Source organism: Thamnophis elegans, chromosome Z (assembly GCF_009769535.1).
Source record: "Thamnophis elegans isolate rThaEle1 chromosome Z, rThaEle1.pri, whole genome shotgun sequence".
NCBI lineage: Eukaryota > Metazoa > Chordata > Lepidosauria > Squamata > Colubridae > Thamnophis > Thamnophis elegans.
Window position 1 is genome coordinate 57,128,686 of NC_045558.1, and position 16,902 is coordinate 57,145,587.

The window sequence follows — 16,902 nt, forward strand, 5'->3', positions numbered from 1 at the left end:
GGTCTGGATGGGGGTAAACAAACTTGCTCTCAATCCTGACAAGACCGAGTGGCTTGTGTTTTTCCCTCCCAATAATTGGCCATGTATTCCAACTCTCAGGCTGGGGGGTGAAATTATACGCCCCTCAGATAGGGTTCGCAATTTGGGAGTCCTCCTAGATCCACAGCTGACTTTAGATCACCATTTGTCGGCTGTGTCCAGGGGGGCATCTGGAACGATCTCCCCGTGGAGATTCGGACCCTCACCACCCTTCAGGCTTTCCGTAAAGCCGTTAAGACCTGGCTGTTCCAGCAGGCCTGGGGATGTTGAGTTCCATCCCCACTCGAACTGGTGTGCTTGTTGAGACCTTTTAAATTGGTTTTGTATTGTTCTTTGTTTTTGTTGCCTTCCCTTTTGTATTGTCCCCCCTTCCCTTCGGTTTTGTTAGCCGCCCTGAGTCCCCCGGGAATAGGGCGGCATACAAGTTGAATAAAACCTCAAACCTCATTTGTCTCCACCACATACTGCTGGAACAGATCATGATGCTTGAGGATAGGCTTGGAGGCAAAGGTGGCCTTCAGTGCATTGAAGGTGCCATGCTCCTAAGCACCGCAATGGAATTTTCCCCCTTTCTTGAGCAGATTAGAAAGGGGAGCAGTCAAGGCAGCAAAATGGGGAACAAATATGCGGTAATAGTTCATGAATCCCAACAGTTGCATGTCTTTGACTCACCAGAGAGTTTGCCATGCCTGCAATGACTCAGAGAGTTTGCCACGCCTGCAATGACTCGACTTTCTCCAGGTCCATCTTCTCCCCAGCAGACAAGATATGATGGCCCAGAAAGTTGATCATGGTTTATGTGAACTGGCACTTCTTTTGCTTTGCAAATAGTTGGTTGTCCCGCAAGCGTTGTAACACTAGCCACACTTGTTTCCAGTGTTTCTGCGGGAACGAGTAGACCAGGATGTCATCAAGGTAGACGATCACGAACTGATCCAGCAAGTCCCTGAAGACAACATGCATAAAATGCATGAACATGCCGGGTGCATTGGTCAATCCGAAAAGCATCATAGTATATTCAAAGTAACTATAACACGTCTGGAAGGCCATCTTTCATTCGTCGCCAGCATGAACTTGTACCAGGTTGTAGGCCCCCTGCAGGTCCAGCTTTGTGAAGATCTTGGCCTGACAAAGCCGCTTGATCAGTTCAGGGATGAGGGGAAGCAGATACTGGTTCCATACTGTGATCGCATTCAACTTGCGATAATCACAGCACAGACACAGCTCCCCCGACTTCTTGATGAAGAGCATCAGTGCAGCCAACAGAGAGGTAGGAGCCCGGATAAACCCATTCTGAAGATTCTTCTTGTTAAAATCTCATAACACCACCAACTCCAATTCTGACGGAGTAAATCTGACCCACTGGTAATTTGGCATTGGGCACCAAATCAATTGAACAGTTATAAGATCAATGTGGGGACAACTGATCCGCCTCCTTTTCTCTGAACACATCAGCATAATCTACTAACTCTGCGGGTAGTCCAGGTCCACATGCATAGCCATACCCCCTGCGCAGGCCTGCAGGCGATAGATGGCACACTTCTTGCTGGGGAACTGCACTGCCCCAGACAACCAGATGATCTGCGGATCGTGAGCCCATAACCACTCCAGCCCCAGCACCACCAGGAAGTGAGGCATTATGGCAACATAGAACATGGCTTCTTCCACATGTGGTCCAATGTGCATGTGAAAGGGCTTGGTCATGGAAACCACAGAGCTCGAATGAAGGGACCAACTAACAGTCGTTTCCACTAAGACCGTCAGTCACACCTGCTGCTGGGGGATGGATCACTGTACGGTAAATGCTAAGTCCATGAAGTTGGCCATGGCCCCCGAGTCCACCAGGACCTAAATCTCCACCACTCCCTGACCTGGTATGAATACACTCGCTGCTAGCACAAGGTGCTTCACAAAAGCTGTCTGTGGTGAAGATGGGTCCATTGCTCCTTGAGCCTGACCTACGGAGCCCTCTAGGCTGGGTCAGGCCCATTTCCTGCCTCTGCTCTCACTGCTGCTTTGGGTGCCTTAGCACTTGACTGCGGTATGGCTTTGGCCGCCACAATACAGGCAAAGGCCTTCACGGTGGTGCCAATCCTTTTCATCTTAGGTCAGGCGAGATTGTGCAGCCCCAATTGCATTGGCTCGTCAGGTGGCGATACTAATGGCAGCACTCTCTTAACGGGCGCAGGCACAGCTTCCATCCATTGTTATGCCCATCATTGCTGGAGCCTTGCATCAATGGGGAGGCATAGGTGCATGTGCTCCTTCATTGTGCAAGGGCATTCGGTGCATGCATCCAGGAGCTCCAACGAAAGACTTTCCTGAACTGGTCCACTTTGTTCCATTGCAGGTCCTGGCAGACCACCTGGAAGTCAGCAACATAGTCAGCGAATGAGCCATGCCCCTGCCACAACTTTCTCAACCACCTTTTAGCCGTTTGGGACCTAATAGGGTCCTCAAACATGGCCCTTAGCTGATGGCAAAACTCGGCATAATTATCCAACAGCAGGTTGGGCTGAGTCAGCACGGGCATCACCCAATGTGCTGCTGATCCTGACAAAAGACTTATCAAAAAACCCACCTTATCCCGATCAGTGGGGAAGTCTTCGGGCTGAAGGCACTGCCCCAAAAACACTGGAAATTGGACCAGCAAGCCATTAAACTTAACTGGCACAGCTACTGGGCATTTGCAGCATCGCCTGGCTGCTTGCATCTGCGCAAGTTGCGCAGTCAGGAGGGCCACTTGCTAGACTAACTGATCGTTGTCTGCTTGGAGCTAATCCATGGCTACCCAATGTGGTACAAAGGAGCAAGTTGGAGTTGGGTTGGGAACAAAATGTGATGACCCAGGGTCTGGCACAAAAGCAACACAACCAGAGAACAGGTCTTACTCTCCTTTATTGCTGCAACTGTGCCCCCAAACTTCCCCACATTCACTACAAGACCTGGAGCAAAGCTCTCACATGTACCTTCAGAAGCCTCTGGCTGCAAGTAGTCCAGTAAGCCAGGTTAGCCAAACAGCAATCAAGGCCAGCAGTCCAAGAAGCCAGGTTAGCCCAAATATTAACTGATAAAACTACTGCTTCATAATATAGTTTTAGATTTGGCAATTTCAAATCTCCACTCTCACGTCCATCTTGCATTATTTTAAGTTTTATTCTCGGCTTCTTTCCTGCCCAAACAAATTTATTAATGCCCTTCTGCAATTCTAGCAAATTTGCATCTTTTTTAAGTATTAGTATCATTTGAAAAAGAAATAGAAATTTAGGCAGACATTCATTTTTACTGCTGCTATTCTTCCCAACAAGGAAAATTGTAATTTTTCCCAATTTTTCATCTCTATCTGTATGCTACGTCATAGTGGCTCATAATTATACCTATATAGTTTCCCGTTTGAGGTTGAGATATGGACTCCTAGATATTTAACCTTTTTGACTATTTCACATCCTGTCGTTTCTTCTAAATCTTCCCTTTGATTAGTGTTCATGTTTTTAACTAGCATCTTTGTTTTCCCTAAATTTATTTTAAATCCAGATACTTGGCCATATTGATTAATCATATTCATTAAAACGTTGCTAGATTCCTGTGGCTGGGTTAATGTTAGAACCAAATCGTCCGCAAATGCGCGTAATCTATATTCTTGATGCCTAATCTTGATTCCCTGTAAATCATCTGATGCCCGTATTTTATTCAACAATAATTCCAGGGTTATAACAAACAATAATGGTGATAGGGGGCAACCCTGTCTTGTACCTTTCTCGATTTTAAATGGGTCAGTTAAACTTCCATTGACTATAATTTGTGCTGTTTGTTCCTGATACATTGCTTTGATTGATTGTAGAAAATACTCTCCTATTTGCACCTTTTGCATTGTTTTCATAAAAAATTGCCAGTTCACTCGACATCTAGAAATATAAGCGCATCTAGAAATATAAGCGCTCGGCATCTAGAAATATAAGCGCTCGGCATCTAGAAATATAAGCGCTGCAGGGATTTTATTATTCTTTCCCAAATATTCCAGTATATTAACAATTTGTCTTACCTTACTTCTCATTTGTCTCCCTTGTATAAAACCGGTTTGATCATTATGAATCAATTGCTGAATAACCAACATTAACCTATTCGCTAATATTTTAGTGAAAATTTTATAATCTATATTAAGTAATGATATAGGTCTGTAATTTTTTGGTTGACTAAGATCTTGATCTTCTTTAGGTATCAGGGATATGAAGGTTGTCTTCCAAGATGCGGGTACCTTCCCTTCCATTTGGATCTTATTAAATAATTCTTTAAGGGGTTCTAACATTTCTAATTGTAAATTTTTGTAATAAGCCGCTGTCAAACCATCTGTACCCGGTGCTTTCTCTGCCTTTAGCTGTTTAATTACCTGGAGAATTTCCCCCAAAGTTATTGGTTGATTCAATCTTTCCCTCTTCTCGTCTTTAACTATGGGTATTTTTTCTTTGTCCAGGTAATCTATATCTAAACCTTGTATTTTGTCATTCATGTACAATCCTGTAAAAAATTCACGAAAGGCCTTTTCAATCTCATCCTGTTGATACCTTCCTTCCCTTTATAATGTATTTTCGATATATTGCGAGATTTCTGTTTCTTCCTAGTCAAATATGCTAACCATCTACCAGATTTATTTGCATTACAAAAAGTATTATGTTTTGTATATAACAAATTAGTAGCCACCTGGTCTGACATCAGCATATTAAATTGCGCTCTTAATAAAGTAATTGCTTCTTTAATCTTCTTATCTCCTGGGTTTAATATTAACTCCTGTTCTCTCTTCCTGATCTTTTCCTCTACTTCAGTTCTTTTTCCCCCTGTTTACGTCTATGTAACCTATTTAAATTTATTAGGACTCCTCGCATGTATGCTTTACTTGCCTCCCAGACTATTTCCATAGATGTCCCCTTATTCATATTAAAAACAAAATATTCCCTTAACAATTTTTTACATTCATTAATATTTTTCTCATATCTAAATAAATTTTCATTTAATCTCCATGTCCTTCTAGCTTCCTTCCCAAATTCCAGCTCCATCCAAACCGGATTATGATCTGTTAAAGCTCTGGAACACATCTTCGTCTTCTTTACCCTAGAAAGCAAATCATTTGTTGTTAATATAAAGTCAATCCTAGAAAAGGATTGATGTCTATCAAAGAAAAATATAAAGTCTTGTTCTTTTGCATTCCTTTCTTGCCAGATGTCCCTCAGTTCGAAATCATCCATCATATCGAAAAAAGACAGGTAATTTCACTCGCGTTTGGGTATTTTGCAGGATACCCTTCTTGTCTTTCTTGATATCCAGAACTCCATTCCAATCACCCATTAATATGCAAGATCTATAGTCCCAGCGTATTAACTTAGTATGGAGCGTTTTATAAAATTTGCCTTGTTGTTAATTAGGAGCATATATTCCCATTACAAGCATCTTTTTCCCTTCTAATACCAGTTCTATTACAATATATCTTCCCTATTTATTTATTTATTTATTTGTTTATTTATTTATTTGTTTGTTTGTTTATTTATTTATTTATAGGGTTTGTATGCCGCCCACTCTTGAGAGACTCAGGGCGGCTTACAGATAAAAAGGAAGGGGGGAACATACAACAAATTAAAAAACAACATTAAAATTCCACAACATTCATAGCTTAGGATGGGGGCTGGATAAATCAACAGCCCCAGGCCTGCTGGAACAGCCAGGTCTTGGTCGCTTTCTGGAAGGCCGGAAGGGTAGTAAGGGTCCGGATCTCCATGGGAAGATCGTTCCATAGGGCCGGAGCAGCTACAGAGAAGGCCCTCCCCCGGGGAGTCGCCAGCCGACATTGACCGGCAGATGGAATCTGGAGGAGGCCTAGTCTGTGCGATCTTATGGGTCTCTGGGAGGTAAATGGCAGGAGGTGGTCTCTCAGGTAGCCAGGTCCTATACCATGTAGGGCTTTAAAAGTAATGACTAGCACCTTGAAGCGTGCCCGGAGACCAATAGGAAGCCAGTGCAACTCGCGGAGGATAGGTGTAACGTGGGTGTACCTAGGTACGCCCACTATCGCTCGCGCGGCTGCATTCTGGACTAACTGAAGTCTTTGAACACTCTTCAAGGGCAGCCCCATGTAGAGCGCGTTACAGTAATCCAGTCTTGAGGTGACGAGGGTGTGAGTGACCATCCGAAGGGCCTTCCGGTCCAGATAGGGTCGCAACTGGTGCACCGGGCGAACTTGGGCAAAGGCCCCCCTGGTCACAGCTGACAAGTGATGTTCTAGTGTCAGTTGCGGATCCAGGAGGACTCCCAAATTGCGAGCCCTCTCTGAGGGGCATATAGTTTCACCCCCCAGGCTAAGAGATGGAATAGCTGGACCATCCTTGGGAGGGAGCATCAATAGCCACTCAGTCTTGTCGAGATTGAGTGCAAGCTTGTTCGTTCCCATCCAGACCCTGACAGCCTCCAGGCACTGGCACATCACTTCTACCGCTTCACTGAGTTGGCACGGGGCGGTAAGATACAGTTGAGTATCGTCCGCGTATTGGTGGTATTTAATCCCGTGCCGGCGTATGATCTCACCCAGCGGCTTCATTTAGATCTTAAATAGGAGGGGGGACAGGACCGAACCCTGCGGCAACCCATAATTGAGGGGTCTAGGGGTCGATCTCTGCCCTCCAACCAACACCGACTGCGACCTGTCCGAGAGGTAGGAAGAGAAGAACGGTGCCTCCCACTCCCACCTCTCACAACCATCACAGAAGGATACCATGGTCGATGGTATCGAAGGCCGCTGAGAGGTCAAGAAGCACGAGGATAGAGTGACCCCCTATCCCTGGCTCACCAGAGATCATCGATCAGCGCGACCAAAGCAGTTTCCATGCTGTAACTAGGCCTGAAACCCGACTGAAAGGAATCCAGATAATCAGTTTCATCCAGGGTCCGTCGGAGTTGAAAGGCCACCACCTTCTCAACAACCTTCCCTACAAAGGGGAGGTTGGAGACTGGACGATAGTTGTTCAAAATGGCTGGGTCCAGAGAAGATTTCTTCAGGAGGGGTCTCACCACCGCATCTTTTAGGAGGTGTGGGAAGGATCCCTCCCGGAGAGAGGTATTAACTATCGTCTGGAGCCAGCCACGTGTCACCTCCCTGCTGGTCGAGACCAGCCAGGAAGGGCACGGGTCCAGTATACAGGTGGAGGCACTCACCGCTCCCATGGCCTTGTCCACTTCCTCAGGAGTGACAAGTTGGAACTCGCTCCATAAAATCCGCTCAAGACCTTCCCCCGGTACCTCGGCTGGTACCATGCAATTGGAGTCCAGGTCCGTCCGAATCCGAGCGACTTTATCCGTCAGAAACTGGACAAATTCCTCAGCTCTACTTTGTAAAGGGTCGCCTACATCCCTCCCTTTCAAGAGGGAGCGGGCTATTCTAAACAAGGCGGTTGGGCGCGATTCTGCAGATGCAATAAGAGTGGAAAATGCGCACATTTTGCCGCCCGTATTGCCACGAGATAGGTTCTGATATAGGCTCTCATCAGTGCTCAGTCAGATCCAGAGTTACTAGCCCTCCAGCGGCACTCTCGGCGTCTCTTTTGGTGCTTCATCTCCCGGAGTTCCTCGGTGAACCAAGGAGCCCTCCTGGATCCACTACCTCAGAGAGGCCGTAAAGGCGCAATCCGGTTTACAGCCCCCGCTGCCGCTGTATTCCAAGCAGCGACTAAGGACTCTACCGGACTGTGGACGAGAGCGTCAGGTATTTCTCCAAGCGCCGTCTGAAATCCCATAGGGTCCATTAGGCGCCTGGGGCGGAACCACCTAATCGGTTCCCCCTCCCTACAGTGGGGGATTGGTTTCCGAAAGTCAAGCCTCAGTAGGAAGTGATCAGACCATGACAAGGGCAAGATCTTAATGCCCTTCAAATCTAGATCACATCTCCACTGCTCCAAGAGAAATATGAGGTCAAGCGTGTGACCTGCTGAGTGAGTCGGACCACGGATTACTTGCGTCAAGTCCATGGTTGTTATGGAAGCCATGAACTCCTGCGCCCCATCAGAGTGTTCACCGAGCGAAGGCAAGTTGAAATCCCCTAGCGCCATAAGCCTGGGGAACTCTACCGCCAGCTCGGCTACTGACTCGAGGAGCGAGGGGAAGGCTGTTGCAACGTTGTTGGGAGGTAGGTACGTTAACAACAAGCCCGCTTGACCCTCAAGGTCCAACTTCACCAACAGCGACTCACACCCGACAAGCTCCGGAGCAGGGATCCTACGAGGAACTAATGACCCTCGGATGATGACTGCCACTCCCCCACCCCTTTCTGGGGTCGCGGCTGATGGAGCACCTGAAACCCTTCTGGGCACATTTCAGTGAGAGGGACTCCTCCCTCCGGGCCCAGCCAGGTTTCAGTAATACATGCCAGGTCTGCCCCCTCGTCTAATATGTGGTCCTGGACGAGGGGAGCTTTGTGAACCACAGACCTGGCATTTAGCAACAACAGCCTGAGACCAGGGTCCTGACAACTCTCACCATCTGGTCCTGGAGTGGAGCTCATAGGGCTGGAAGGGGGGATCACTGTGACGTAGCGAACCCTACTTCCCCGGTAATGGCTAGCCCTGTAGCTCCCACCAAGCCTGCCTCGCCCAACAATGACCGGAATGCTCCGGCCCATCCCTGCACCTGTAGACCCCACTTCCCCTCCCATAGCCTCCGTTCTCCTCGGCAGGCCATTCATATCATTCATTCTAGGACGAGAGGTAGGCCTGGGCCCCCTACCACTTCTGCTTCAGCACTCAATGGAGGAGGCACCAGGCTATACTCCTAGTCCTCTCATACATACCACAGTCACTCACTCCTGCAATCCCCACAATAGTCAGTTTAAAAAGTATAAAACAATAGCTAATATAAATTAAATAAAAGTGGGCACAAACATCAACAATCATACCATACACACCTCATCCATAAAAAATGCACAGATTTTAAATCCACTCAATGGGTTTGTGCAAATATGGAATGGGAAACACTCCTTCACTCAGTAGCAAATGGGCGCCATTCTGGGAACTGCCGAGCGGTTGAGTGCAGTTTTTAAATAGATAAAAGTTCATAGTAATATAAGAGAAAAATGTCTTTACGCTTGGAAAGTTTTTTTCTGTGGGATCCAGTAAGAAATACAAAGCTCTAAAGTTTAAAGTGGATGGGGGATTGACGCCGGGCGGAGGGGAGGGGGACAAACTCCCTACCCAGATCCTCTTCATCCTCCGCTTTCCCTTTCTGTGAAGATTGTAAACACAGGGAGGTATGCAGAACTCTCGGCGGAAACGGAGGCCTAAGGACTCCATGGCCAAACCGCAGCAGCCGAAATGGTGAGGGGGAACCCCTGTGTCCGCGTTGCTAAATTAAGGGTTTCTAGCGATGGAAAGGCAACAAGCGGATTAATCTCAACCGTCCAGATCTTTCCAAAATGATGGTCTTAGAGGCGAGGCGAAGTGGGGATGGTCAAGATGGGAGACAGTCAGGGGGCAGTGTCATCTAGAAGGCACGCCTGAGGTGAATCACGGATGGCAGCAGCAATAGCAGCTAGAGTCGGGAGTGCCAGCCTCAGAGCCGGAGTCTCAGTAGTCAATCTGCAGCAATGGTGGTTAAAGTCCGAGTCAGAAAAACTGTGATGAAAAGGGTGGGGGAGGCTGTGCTTGGGTTAGTGCTTGACTCACCACCACCACCACCCCGAGGCGGCAGCAGGGCTCAATGGTGTCTCGCCAAGAAAAAAACAGGCCGTAACAATCCAAGTTCAAACAAAGTTCAAGCTGAGAATGCCGTCAGTTGGAAATTTGCTGTCTGCGGGAAAGAGAGGGGGCGCCGCACAAAGCCGCACGCCACCGCCCAACATCGCCAGAACAATCTAAGCCACCCGTCTAAGCACAGTGCCCCTCTAGACAAACGCCAAACCCTGAGACAGGACACCACTCCTCGGTGAAAAAACTGCTGTTCATGAGGAGGGGGGCACCGCCGAAGATTGCCCAAATTCCAAAGCCGCCTAGGGAGAGTCTCCCTTTCTTCCCCAGCTTACTTCTCAAATCGCCCAAGCCCTAAGCTGCCTGGGGAGCGTCTCTTCAGATGGCAAACACCCTCCGAAAAGGTCTTTTTCTCCTTGAAAAAGACCGCTGTTCGTGAGGAGGAGGGGGGCGCTGCCTAAAGGGCTGTCCGATGACAACGACAACGAAGATTGCTCAAAACCCAAGCTGCCTAGGGAGCATCTCTCCAGATGAAAAACAGACCTCCGAGAGCATCTTAGATCTTCCTCACCCTGGCTCTGATTATCCCCAGAGATGGCAGTCGACAGAGACTTAGCTAAGCGGAAAAAAATTTTCTCCTCAAGCCTGAGCAGCAAGCTCGGCAGCCATCTTCTCCTGCGCAGGCGGTTATTTATAAAATCTAAAACTGGGCCTCTATGACACACCAAAGGCAGCCAAGAGTCACCGCTGCCAGCAAGAGTTGTGCCACCCGATCCTTCTCCGCTGCAGTTCTCCGGACGATTCCACTGCTGCTCATGCTGCAGAAGCCATTCGCCGGAGTCCCTGGGGTGCCTGTGCCCTGCGCCGCCGCCTTTGGGCAGCCAGAAGTACGGGATGTCCGCCGGCACCACTGGGGGGATGCCTTCCCTGTCCCGATCCCCCGCTCTGCCGAGAAAGGGACCTGTCAGGCGAGCAGGTGGATGCGCTCACCTCCTCCAGCCGCCGCCTTAGCTCCTTTCCCGGTGCTAGTCCTCACACACACACAGACACACACACCGCGAAAGGAGAGTAGACGCCTACTGAAGTAGATTCCTTGAGAATCTGCTCCAATTAATTCGGCTTTCATGTCCTTTCTTAAGTAAATAACTATACCATTTTTCTTCTCTGGGGCAGAGGCTACAAAGTGTTGTCCAAGTCTTGTATTGATCAGATATTTCTGGTCAGCTGATCTGATATGTGTCCCTTGCAGGCAAATTACGTCATTCTTAAATTGTTTCAAATAATAACTTATTTTCTTCCTTTTCTGTGGAGAGTTTAATGTTCCAGGTTAAGAACTTAGTTATCATCTTTAGCTCCCTGAAGCTTTTTAAGAGCCACCTGAAAATCCTGTAGTTTGACTTTAGGCCTGGTTCCTCCCACTGCTTCTGAGCTAAAACCTGTGAGTTCTTGGATGGTTGCATGTGTTTGTTGCAAAGCTTGTTGCTTTTTAAATTCTTGTTCTATTCGCCTAGTAATCACGTGGGTCTTTGCTCCTTTGTTCCTTCTAGTTCTGAGAGAGGAAGTTGATCCAGCCTTAATGATCCTTGGGTATCTTGCTGTCTGTCCTGTCCTTCTTGTTCCCTTTCTCTGGGTCCTGGAGGGGGGGGGGGGATGTCCAGCCTTCAGTATATTATAAAAATCTTGAACCTTCCATACTGAATTAAGACGATATCTTTGCCCCTGGTAAGTAACTGCTAACCCAGCTGGAGATTCCCGTCTGAACTGTAACTGATGGTTTTTGAGCTCATCGACTAAGAAGGCATAGTCTTTCCTCGATCTCAACATTTTGAGTGGTATTTCCTTCAAAACAGTTACCTCCTGCCCCCCCAATTTTCAACTTGGTTTTATAAGACTCTTGCAATATCAAATTCCTCATATCTCTCGTGGCAAAATACACCACAATGTCTCTTGGGAGTTGTTTTTGTCTGGCAAGCCAGGAATGAACACAGTATATCTTGTCAATCTGCCAGTCGAAATCCCCTCCTGACCGTCCCATCAATTGATCAAAAGCTTCTAAGAAGATCTGCTTCAGATTTTCTTGGTTTTTCTCTTTGAGGCCTCTTATCCTTAAAGCAAATTCCATCTGTCTGTACTGCAACATTATAATTTCATTTTCTGCATCATCAGCCTTTTGTTGAACCACATCCATTTTCATTACTAGATTAATATTGTATTCATTAAGATCTTCCAATTTATCTTTGATTCCAGATACATAACCATATAGACACTTAAAAGCCTCAAAAATATCATCTCTAACTTGTTGATTACGAATCAACGAACTGAATTCATAACTTTTTCTGACAATTCCTTATGGGCAGCAGATATCTTTTCATATATTTTAATTTCCATCGCAGCTGCATGATTTTTTAAGGCCTCAGCTAAGGCCACACTTAGTTCTTTTTGCAGTATTTTTTGAGTCAAAGGTTTCCCAGTAGGAGGGGGTTGGGGGGGAGTAGTGATTGTAATTTAGATGCTGGAGCAGGTGAACTGCCAGCACTCTTTGAGTTTTTTTGTTTAAAGGCCATTTCTGAGTTGATTTTCTCCTACACCCAATTACTAAATCCAGGCAAGCCGCTTATCCAGCAATTACTATTTAGTTTAGTAATAAATCACTACTGAATTAATGATTTTTAAATGGTCTAAGCTCCGTAAAAATCTGTAACATCAGAGCATAACCCCGCCTACAAAGCTGTTAGGCGTCATCTTCTTTGTCTTTCTGGCAGTTTATCAGAAGGATTTTTTAAAGAAATGGAGTTAAAGTCTGTAATACATACAATTAGAAGTTCTCCAGTATCACTCTGACCCGTGTTGGAATCAGTAATAAATCAATCATTGAGCTGAGGGTGGACATATCCTTCGTTCTGCAAAAAGGCAGAAAAAGTCCTTGGCATTGAGAATTAACTGAGTTGCCGGGCGGCTCACACCTCCCACCCCCAGATTTATGTTCTGGGGGCAGAGGTTGAATGGAGCACTTCCCAAACACAGCTTTCTCATCTCTCTTCCTATGCCTGGAGGAGAGGTAATCAAACTGTTAAACAGTTGATGGATGCTGTTTAGACAGCTTAATGCAGCCAAGGGTCCGGAGCTATTAAAAAAACAACTCCCCACAGACAACGCCCAAACCGGAAGTCTCTGAAAAGTTTTTAATGTATGGCAGTGTTATCCATTTCATAGCTTTTGTTCTTTGAGCTATATTGGGTTGAGTGGTAAGCCACTTTTGGATAAAGTTGCATGGCTATCCATTTTGTTGGGAAATGTTGCATAGATTATCAACTTAATATGTCATCAAATTGTTCCTCTCTGAAAATCTACTTAAGCAGTATTTCTTCTACTGATTTAACACCATGATCACATGGAAACCCTAAATTGTTTGTTTTATTATTGTTTATTCTAAGTAGGAGATTAAACACTGTTCTATTTCTATGCAGTTGAAAATATCATTTTTCTAGACTCTGAAAAGAGACCTGTATGCAAAACTGAACCTTTCTATGGATCAAGTGACTGAGTACAAAGCAATCCAGCAAAAAAAAGATGAAGAAATTGCAGAACTTAAAGAAGATCTTAAAAGGTTGGAGTTTAATTGAAATTATTTCAGTCGTGTATGTGTGTGTCTGTGTGTGTTTAAATATATACCATGAGCAAATAATATAAATAAATAGGATTTTATAAATATTTGATTATATAGGGAATCCTTGATTTATGATGGTTCAATTATTGACTGTTCAATGTTAGAACAGCACTGAAAAAAGTGACATGACCATTTTTCAGTTACAAACTTTGTAACATCCCCATGATCATGTGATCAAAATTCAGATGCTTGGCAAAGGGTTCATACTTATGACCTTTGCAGTCGCATGAAGGTCATGTGACCACCTTTTGCAATCTTTTGGCAAGCAAAGTGAATGGGGAAGCCAGATTCACTTAACAACTAGGTTACTAACTTCTCCCTCAAACTGGAGAGAGAGAAGCCAGGAGTGGGTGGTTGCTTCTATCTTCCAATCAAAGACGAGCATGTCATCCTTTTTGCCACGCCTCCTCTGCCTGGAGACTTCCTTTTCCAGTTCTGCTCAGTCTTCGATCGGGAAGGTAACCTTTTTGGAGTGATCTTCACTCCGAAGCTTCTGAGATTGGGGATAGTAGGAGTTTTTGTGTTTTCACGCTTAGCAGCTGATAGGTTAGCAGCCTGTGCTGCAATCATTTTTCTCTAGAACCACTCGCTGCCCAGCTTCTAGTGACGGAAAGGTAACCCTTTCCATCCAGCCAAGGTAGGCAAAGCCAGGGGTCAGGAGGGGCTGGAGGTGGGCTCGCTGCCTGGGGAGCTTGAACAAGGCACGGGCACATTTAAAGCACTGTTTCTCAAGCTGTAGTGGATTTAGAGCCTGTGGTGGGCTCTGTGGCTTAGAGGTGGGGTATGGTGGACTTTGTGCCTTCCACCAGTTGACAGAGTCATGCAGGAGAGGGGAGTGGACACCAGGCTCCAAGGGCTCCAAGCCAGAGGGCAGCGGCAAAAGGAGCTGCTAGGAAATGCCGTAAAAATATGGCTTCCAGCAGCAAGGAGACCAGGGCAGCTCAGAAGGACGCTAAAAGGCTCCAGCGAGCCTTGGAAAAGGAATTGAAGAAAGCCACAAGGGCTGGAAGTCGCAATACCTTGGGGGAGATTCTTGAGGGAGGGGCGGAAGCCTCCCACCCACCAGTAGCTCCTGCAGCTGGCTCTCGGATGGATCCATGCATTTCCCAACCTGGCTGTAGCTCTTTGTTACCAGATGGCACTAGAGAGAGACGTTCCACATTACAAGTGGAGGCAAGGGATGTTTTTTTCTGATGACTTGCTTGCTATAGTTCCTGAAAGTCTGCCCCCCCCCCACCCCCAGGCCAGTTCCAGAAGCCACCTTTGCCCCTGCAGTTGGCTTGTACCCTGGGGATGAGGAAGATAATTCACAGCTGCCTAGCCATCTTCAGTCACTGGTCACTAGGGCCATTTCACAAAGAGCAGCTTCTGGTCTTCAACAAATGGGGTTTTCTGCCAAGGATCTTCACCTTCTATGCAGGCATCAGGATCTTTCCAGGGGTTAGGATACCTGGCTAGATCTGCCCAGGCAACCTGCACAGGCCCCATCTGTGAGGAGTGAAGCTTAATGGAGGAGGGTGAATTTACAGCACTCTCAGAGGAGGAGATTTCTTCTGACCCTTCACCCTTTACTGGACTCTTTAGGCCTGACTATTTTAGATCTCTATTATGTAAGACCAAGGAGGTAACTGTGCTGGGCATTCCCCCAGTTCTTGACACAGCCCAGGGTGCAGGTGATTCAAGCCATGGATTCTTCTCAGAGCTGGCCATTAAGAATGAGGTGGTTCCAACATCTAAGCTTTTCCTGGATGTGGTGCACAGACAATTGTCCAAGCCTGGGGTGGGCCCTTCGCCTTCTAGTGTTAAGAAAAGGCTGTATAATGTGGATTCAGATTTTTCAGAGATTCTTCAAATTCCATCGGGATGTTCCAGTGGCAGCTTTGACTTCAACATCCATCTTACCTGCGGATGCCATTGATGGCCTCAAGGCTGATGACAAAAGGGCATAGATGGCCTTCCGCAAGGCATACCAGGCAGTGGCCTGGGCGGTGAAGGTAGCCACTTCACCTTTCTTTTTCACCAGGGTGTCCCTGCTTTGGCTTTGTCAAACGAAGGCCAGAATTCCAGCTGAGGAGGTCCAGTTTCACCAGGATCTTAACAAATTGGTGGCGGTGGCTGAATATTCTGCAAATTCCTCTCTGAATGCAGCCCAGTTTTCCTCCCCGTCTATGACCTTTTTGGTGACTGCCCTCCGTCTACTGTGGCTTCACCATTTGCAAGCAGAGAACAAGAACAAGTGGAAGTTTAGCCCCCCCCCTCCTCTACTCCGGTGGATCATGTTACTGGACGCTCCTGGCATTTTTTTCGACATCTTTGCCCCTGTTTCTTTTGGAATCTTTTTGGACTCTGCTGCCTGGCTTTATAGAGGGTTAGTCAGCTTGATATGGAGCGATATAAGATCTGGCAGTTGGCCTTGCGGCCGTTGCCACGGCCCTTTAGACTACCCCCTAGGCCCTTGCTAGGGTGCGGCCTCTCCTTTCTTCCCTGGCCCTCAGTTTGCTCTTACTCATACGGGGTTCTTGCCATCTGGTTCCCTGCTCACGGCTGCTGGACATTGGACTTGCGATCTGGTCCCGGTTGGTACGACCATTACCGCCCATCGATGTCAAGGGATTAAATCTCAGCCCCCTAGGAACTTTTTGGACTGCTCTATCTCAATACCATCTCAATACCATCTATACCATCTATCGTGCGAGGAAGAGGGAAGTCGAAACCTTCTTCCCGCTCTATATCTCCGCGAACCCCACCAGATTGGACTTTTTGCGAACCCACCTACAAACTTTATGCGAACTTGCACATTCTTTAACAGCTGCGCAATTTCTTTCTCTTGTATGGGGAATGCATGTGGTATTTGGGTGTTTGATTGATTGAATGATCCCACATCTTTTAACTTAATGAATCTTTTATTAGCTATTTTATTATATTATTGTATTTTAATATTAGTGGGGTATGTATGTGCAGAATGCTTGGCCGGTATGGATGGGGGGATTGAGAGCGCGGCCCGGAGCCCCCTCCACTGAGTGCAGAAGCAGAAGTGGATGGGGGCCCAGACCCGCCTCTCGTCCCAAAATGTATGGTACAAATGGCCTGCCGGGGAGAACGGGGGCCGCGGGATGGGAAGAGGGGTCTACGGGTGCGGGGACGGGTTGGTGCATCCCAGTCATGTTTGGGAGAGGCAGGTATGACGGGAGTTACAGGCCTAGCCATTACCAGGGAAGAAGGGTTCGCTACGTCACAGCGATCCCTCCTTCCGGCCCCGATAGCTCAACTCCAGGACCAGGTGGCGAGAGATGTCAGGGCCCTGGTCTCAGGCTGCTGTGGCTAAATGCCAGGTCTGTGGTTCATAAAGCTCCTCTCGTCTGGGACTTAATATTAGATGAGGAGGCAGACTTGGCATGTATTACTGAAACCTGGCTGGGCCATGAGGGAGGAGTCCCCCTCACAGAAATGTGCCCAGAAGGATGTCAGGTACTCCACCAG

At 47.0% G+C, this 16,902-nt stretch overlaps 1 protein-coding gene across 2 annotated transcripts in view; it reads left to right on the top strand.

Annotated features, from left to right (window-relative positions):
• The window catches only part of FYCO1 (FYVE and coiled-coil domain autophagy adaptor 1), a 130,241-nt gene that overhangs the window by 46,056 nt on the left and 67,283 nt on the right, over nucleotides 1-16,902 (top strand). For both annotated transcript variants that reach the window (XM_032235241.1, XM_032235242.1), the window contains exon 10: nucleotides 13,244-13,362. In XM_032235241.1, coding sequence (XP_032091132.1) covers nucleotides 13,244-13,362 — 119 coding nt within the window. The remainder of the gene's footprint in view (nucleotides 1-13,243; nucleotides 13,363-16,902) is intronic.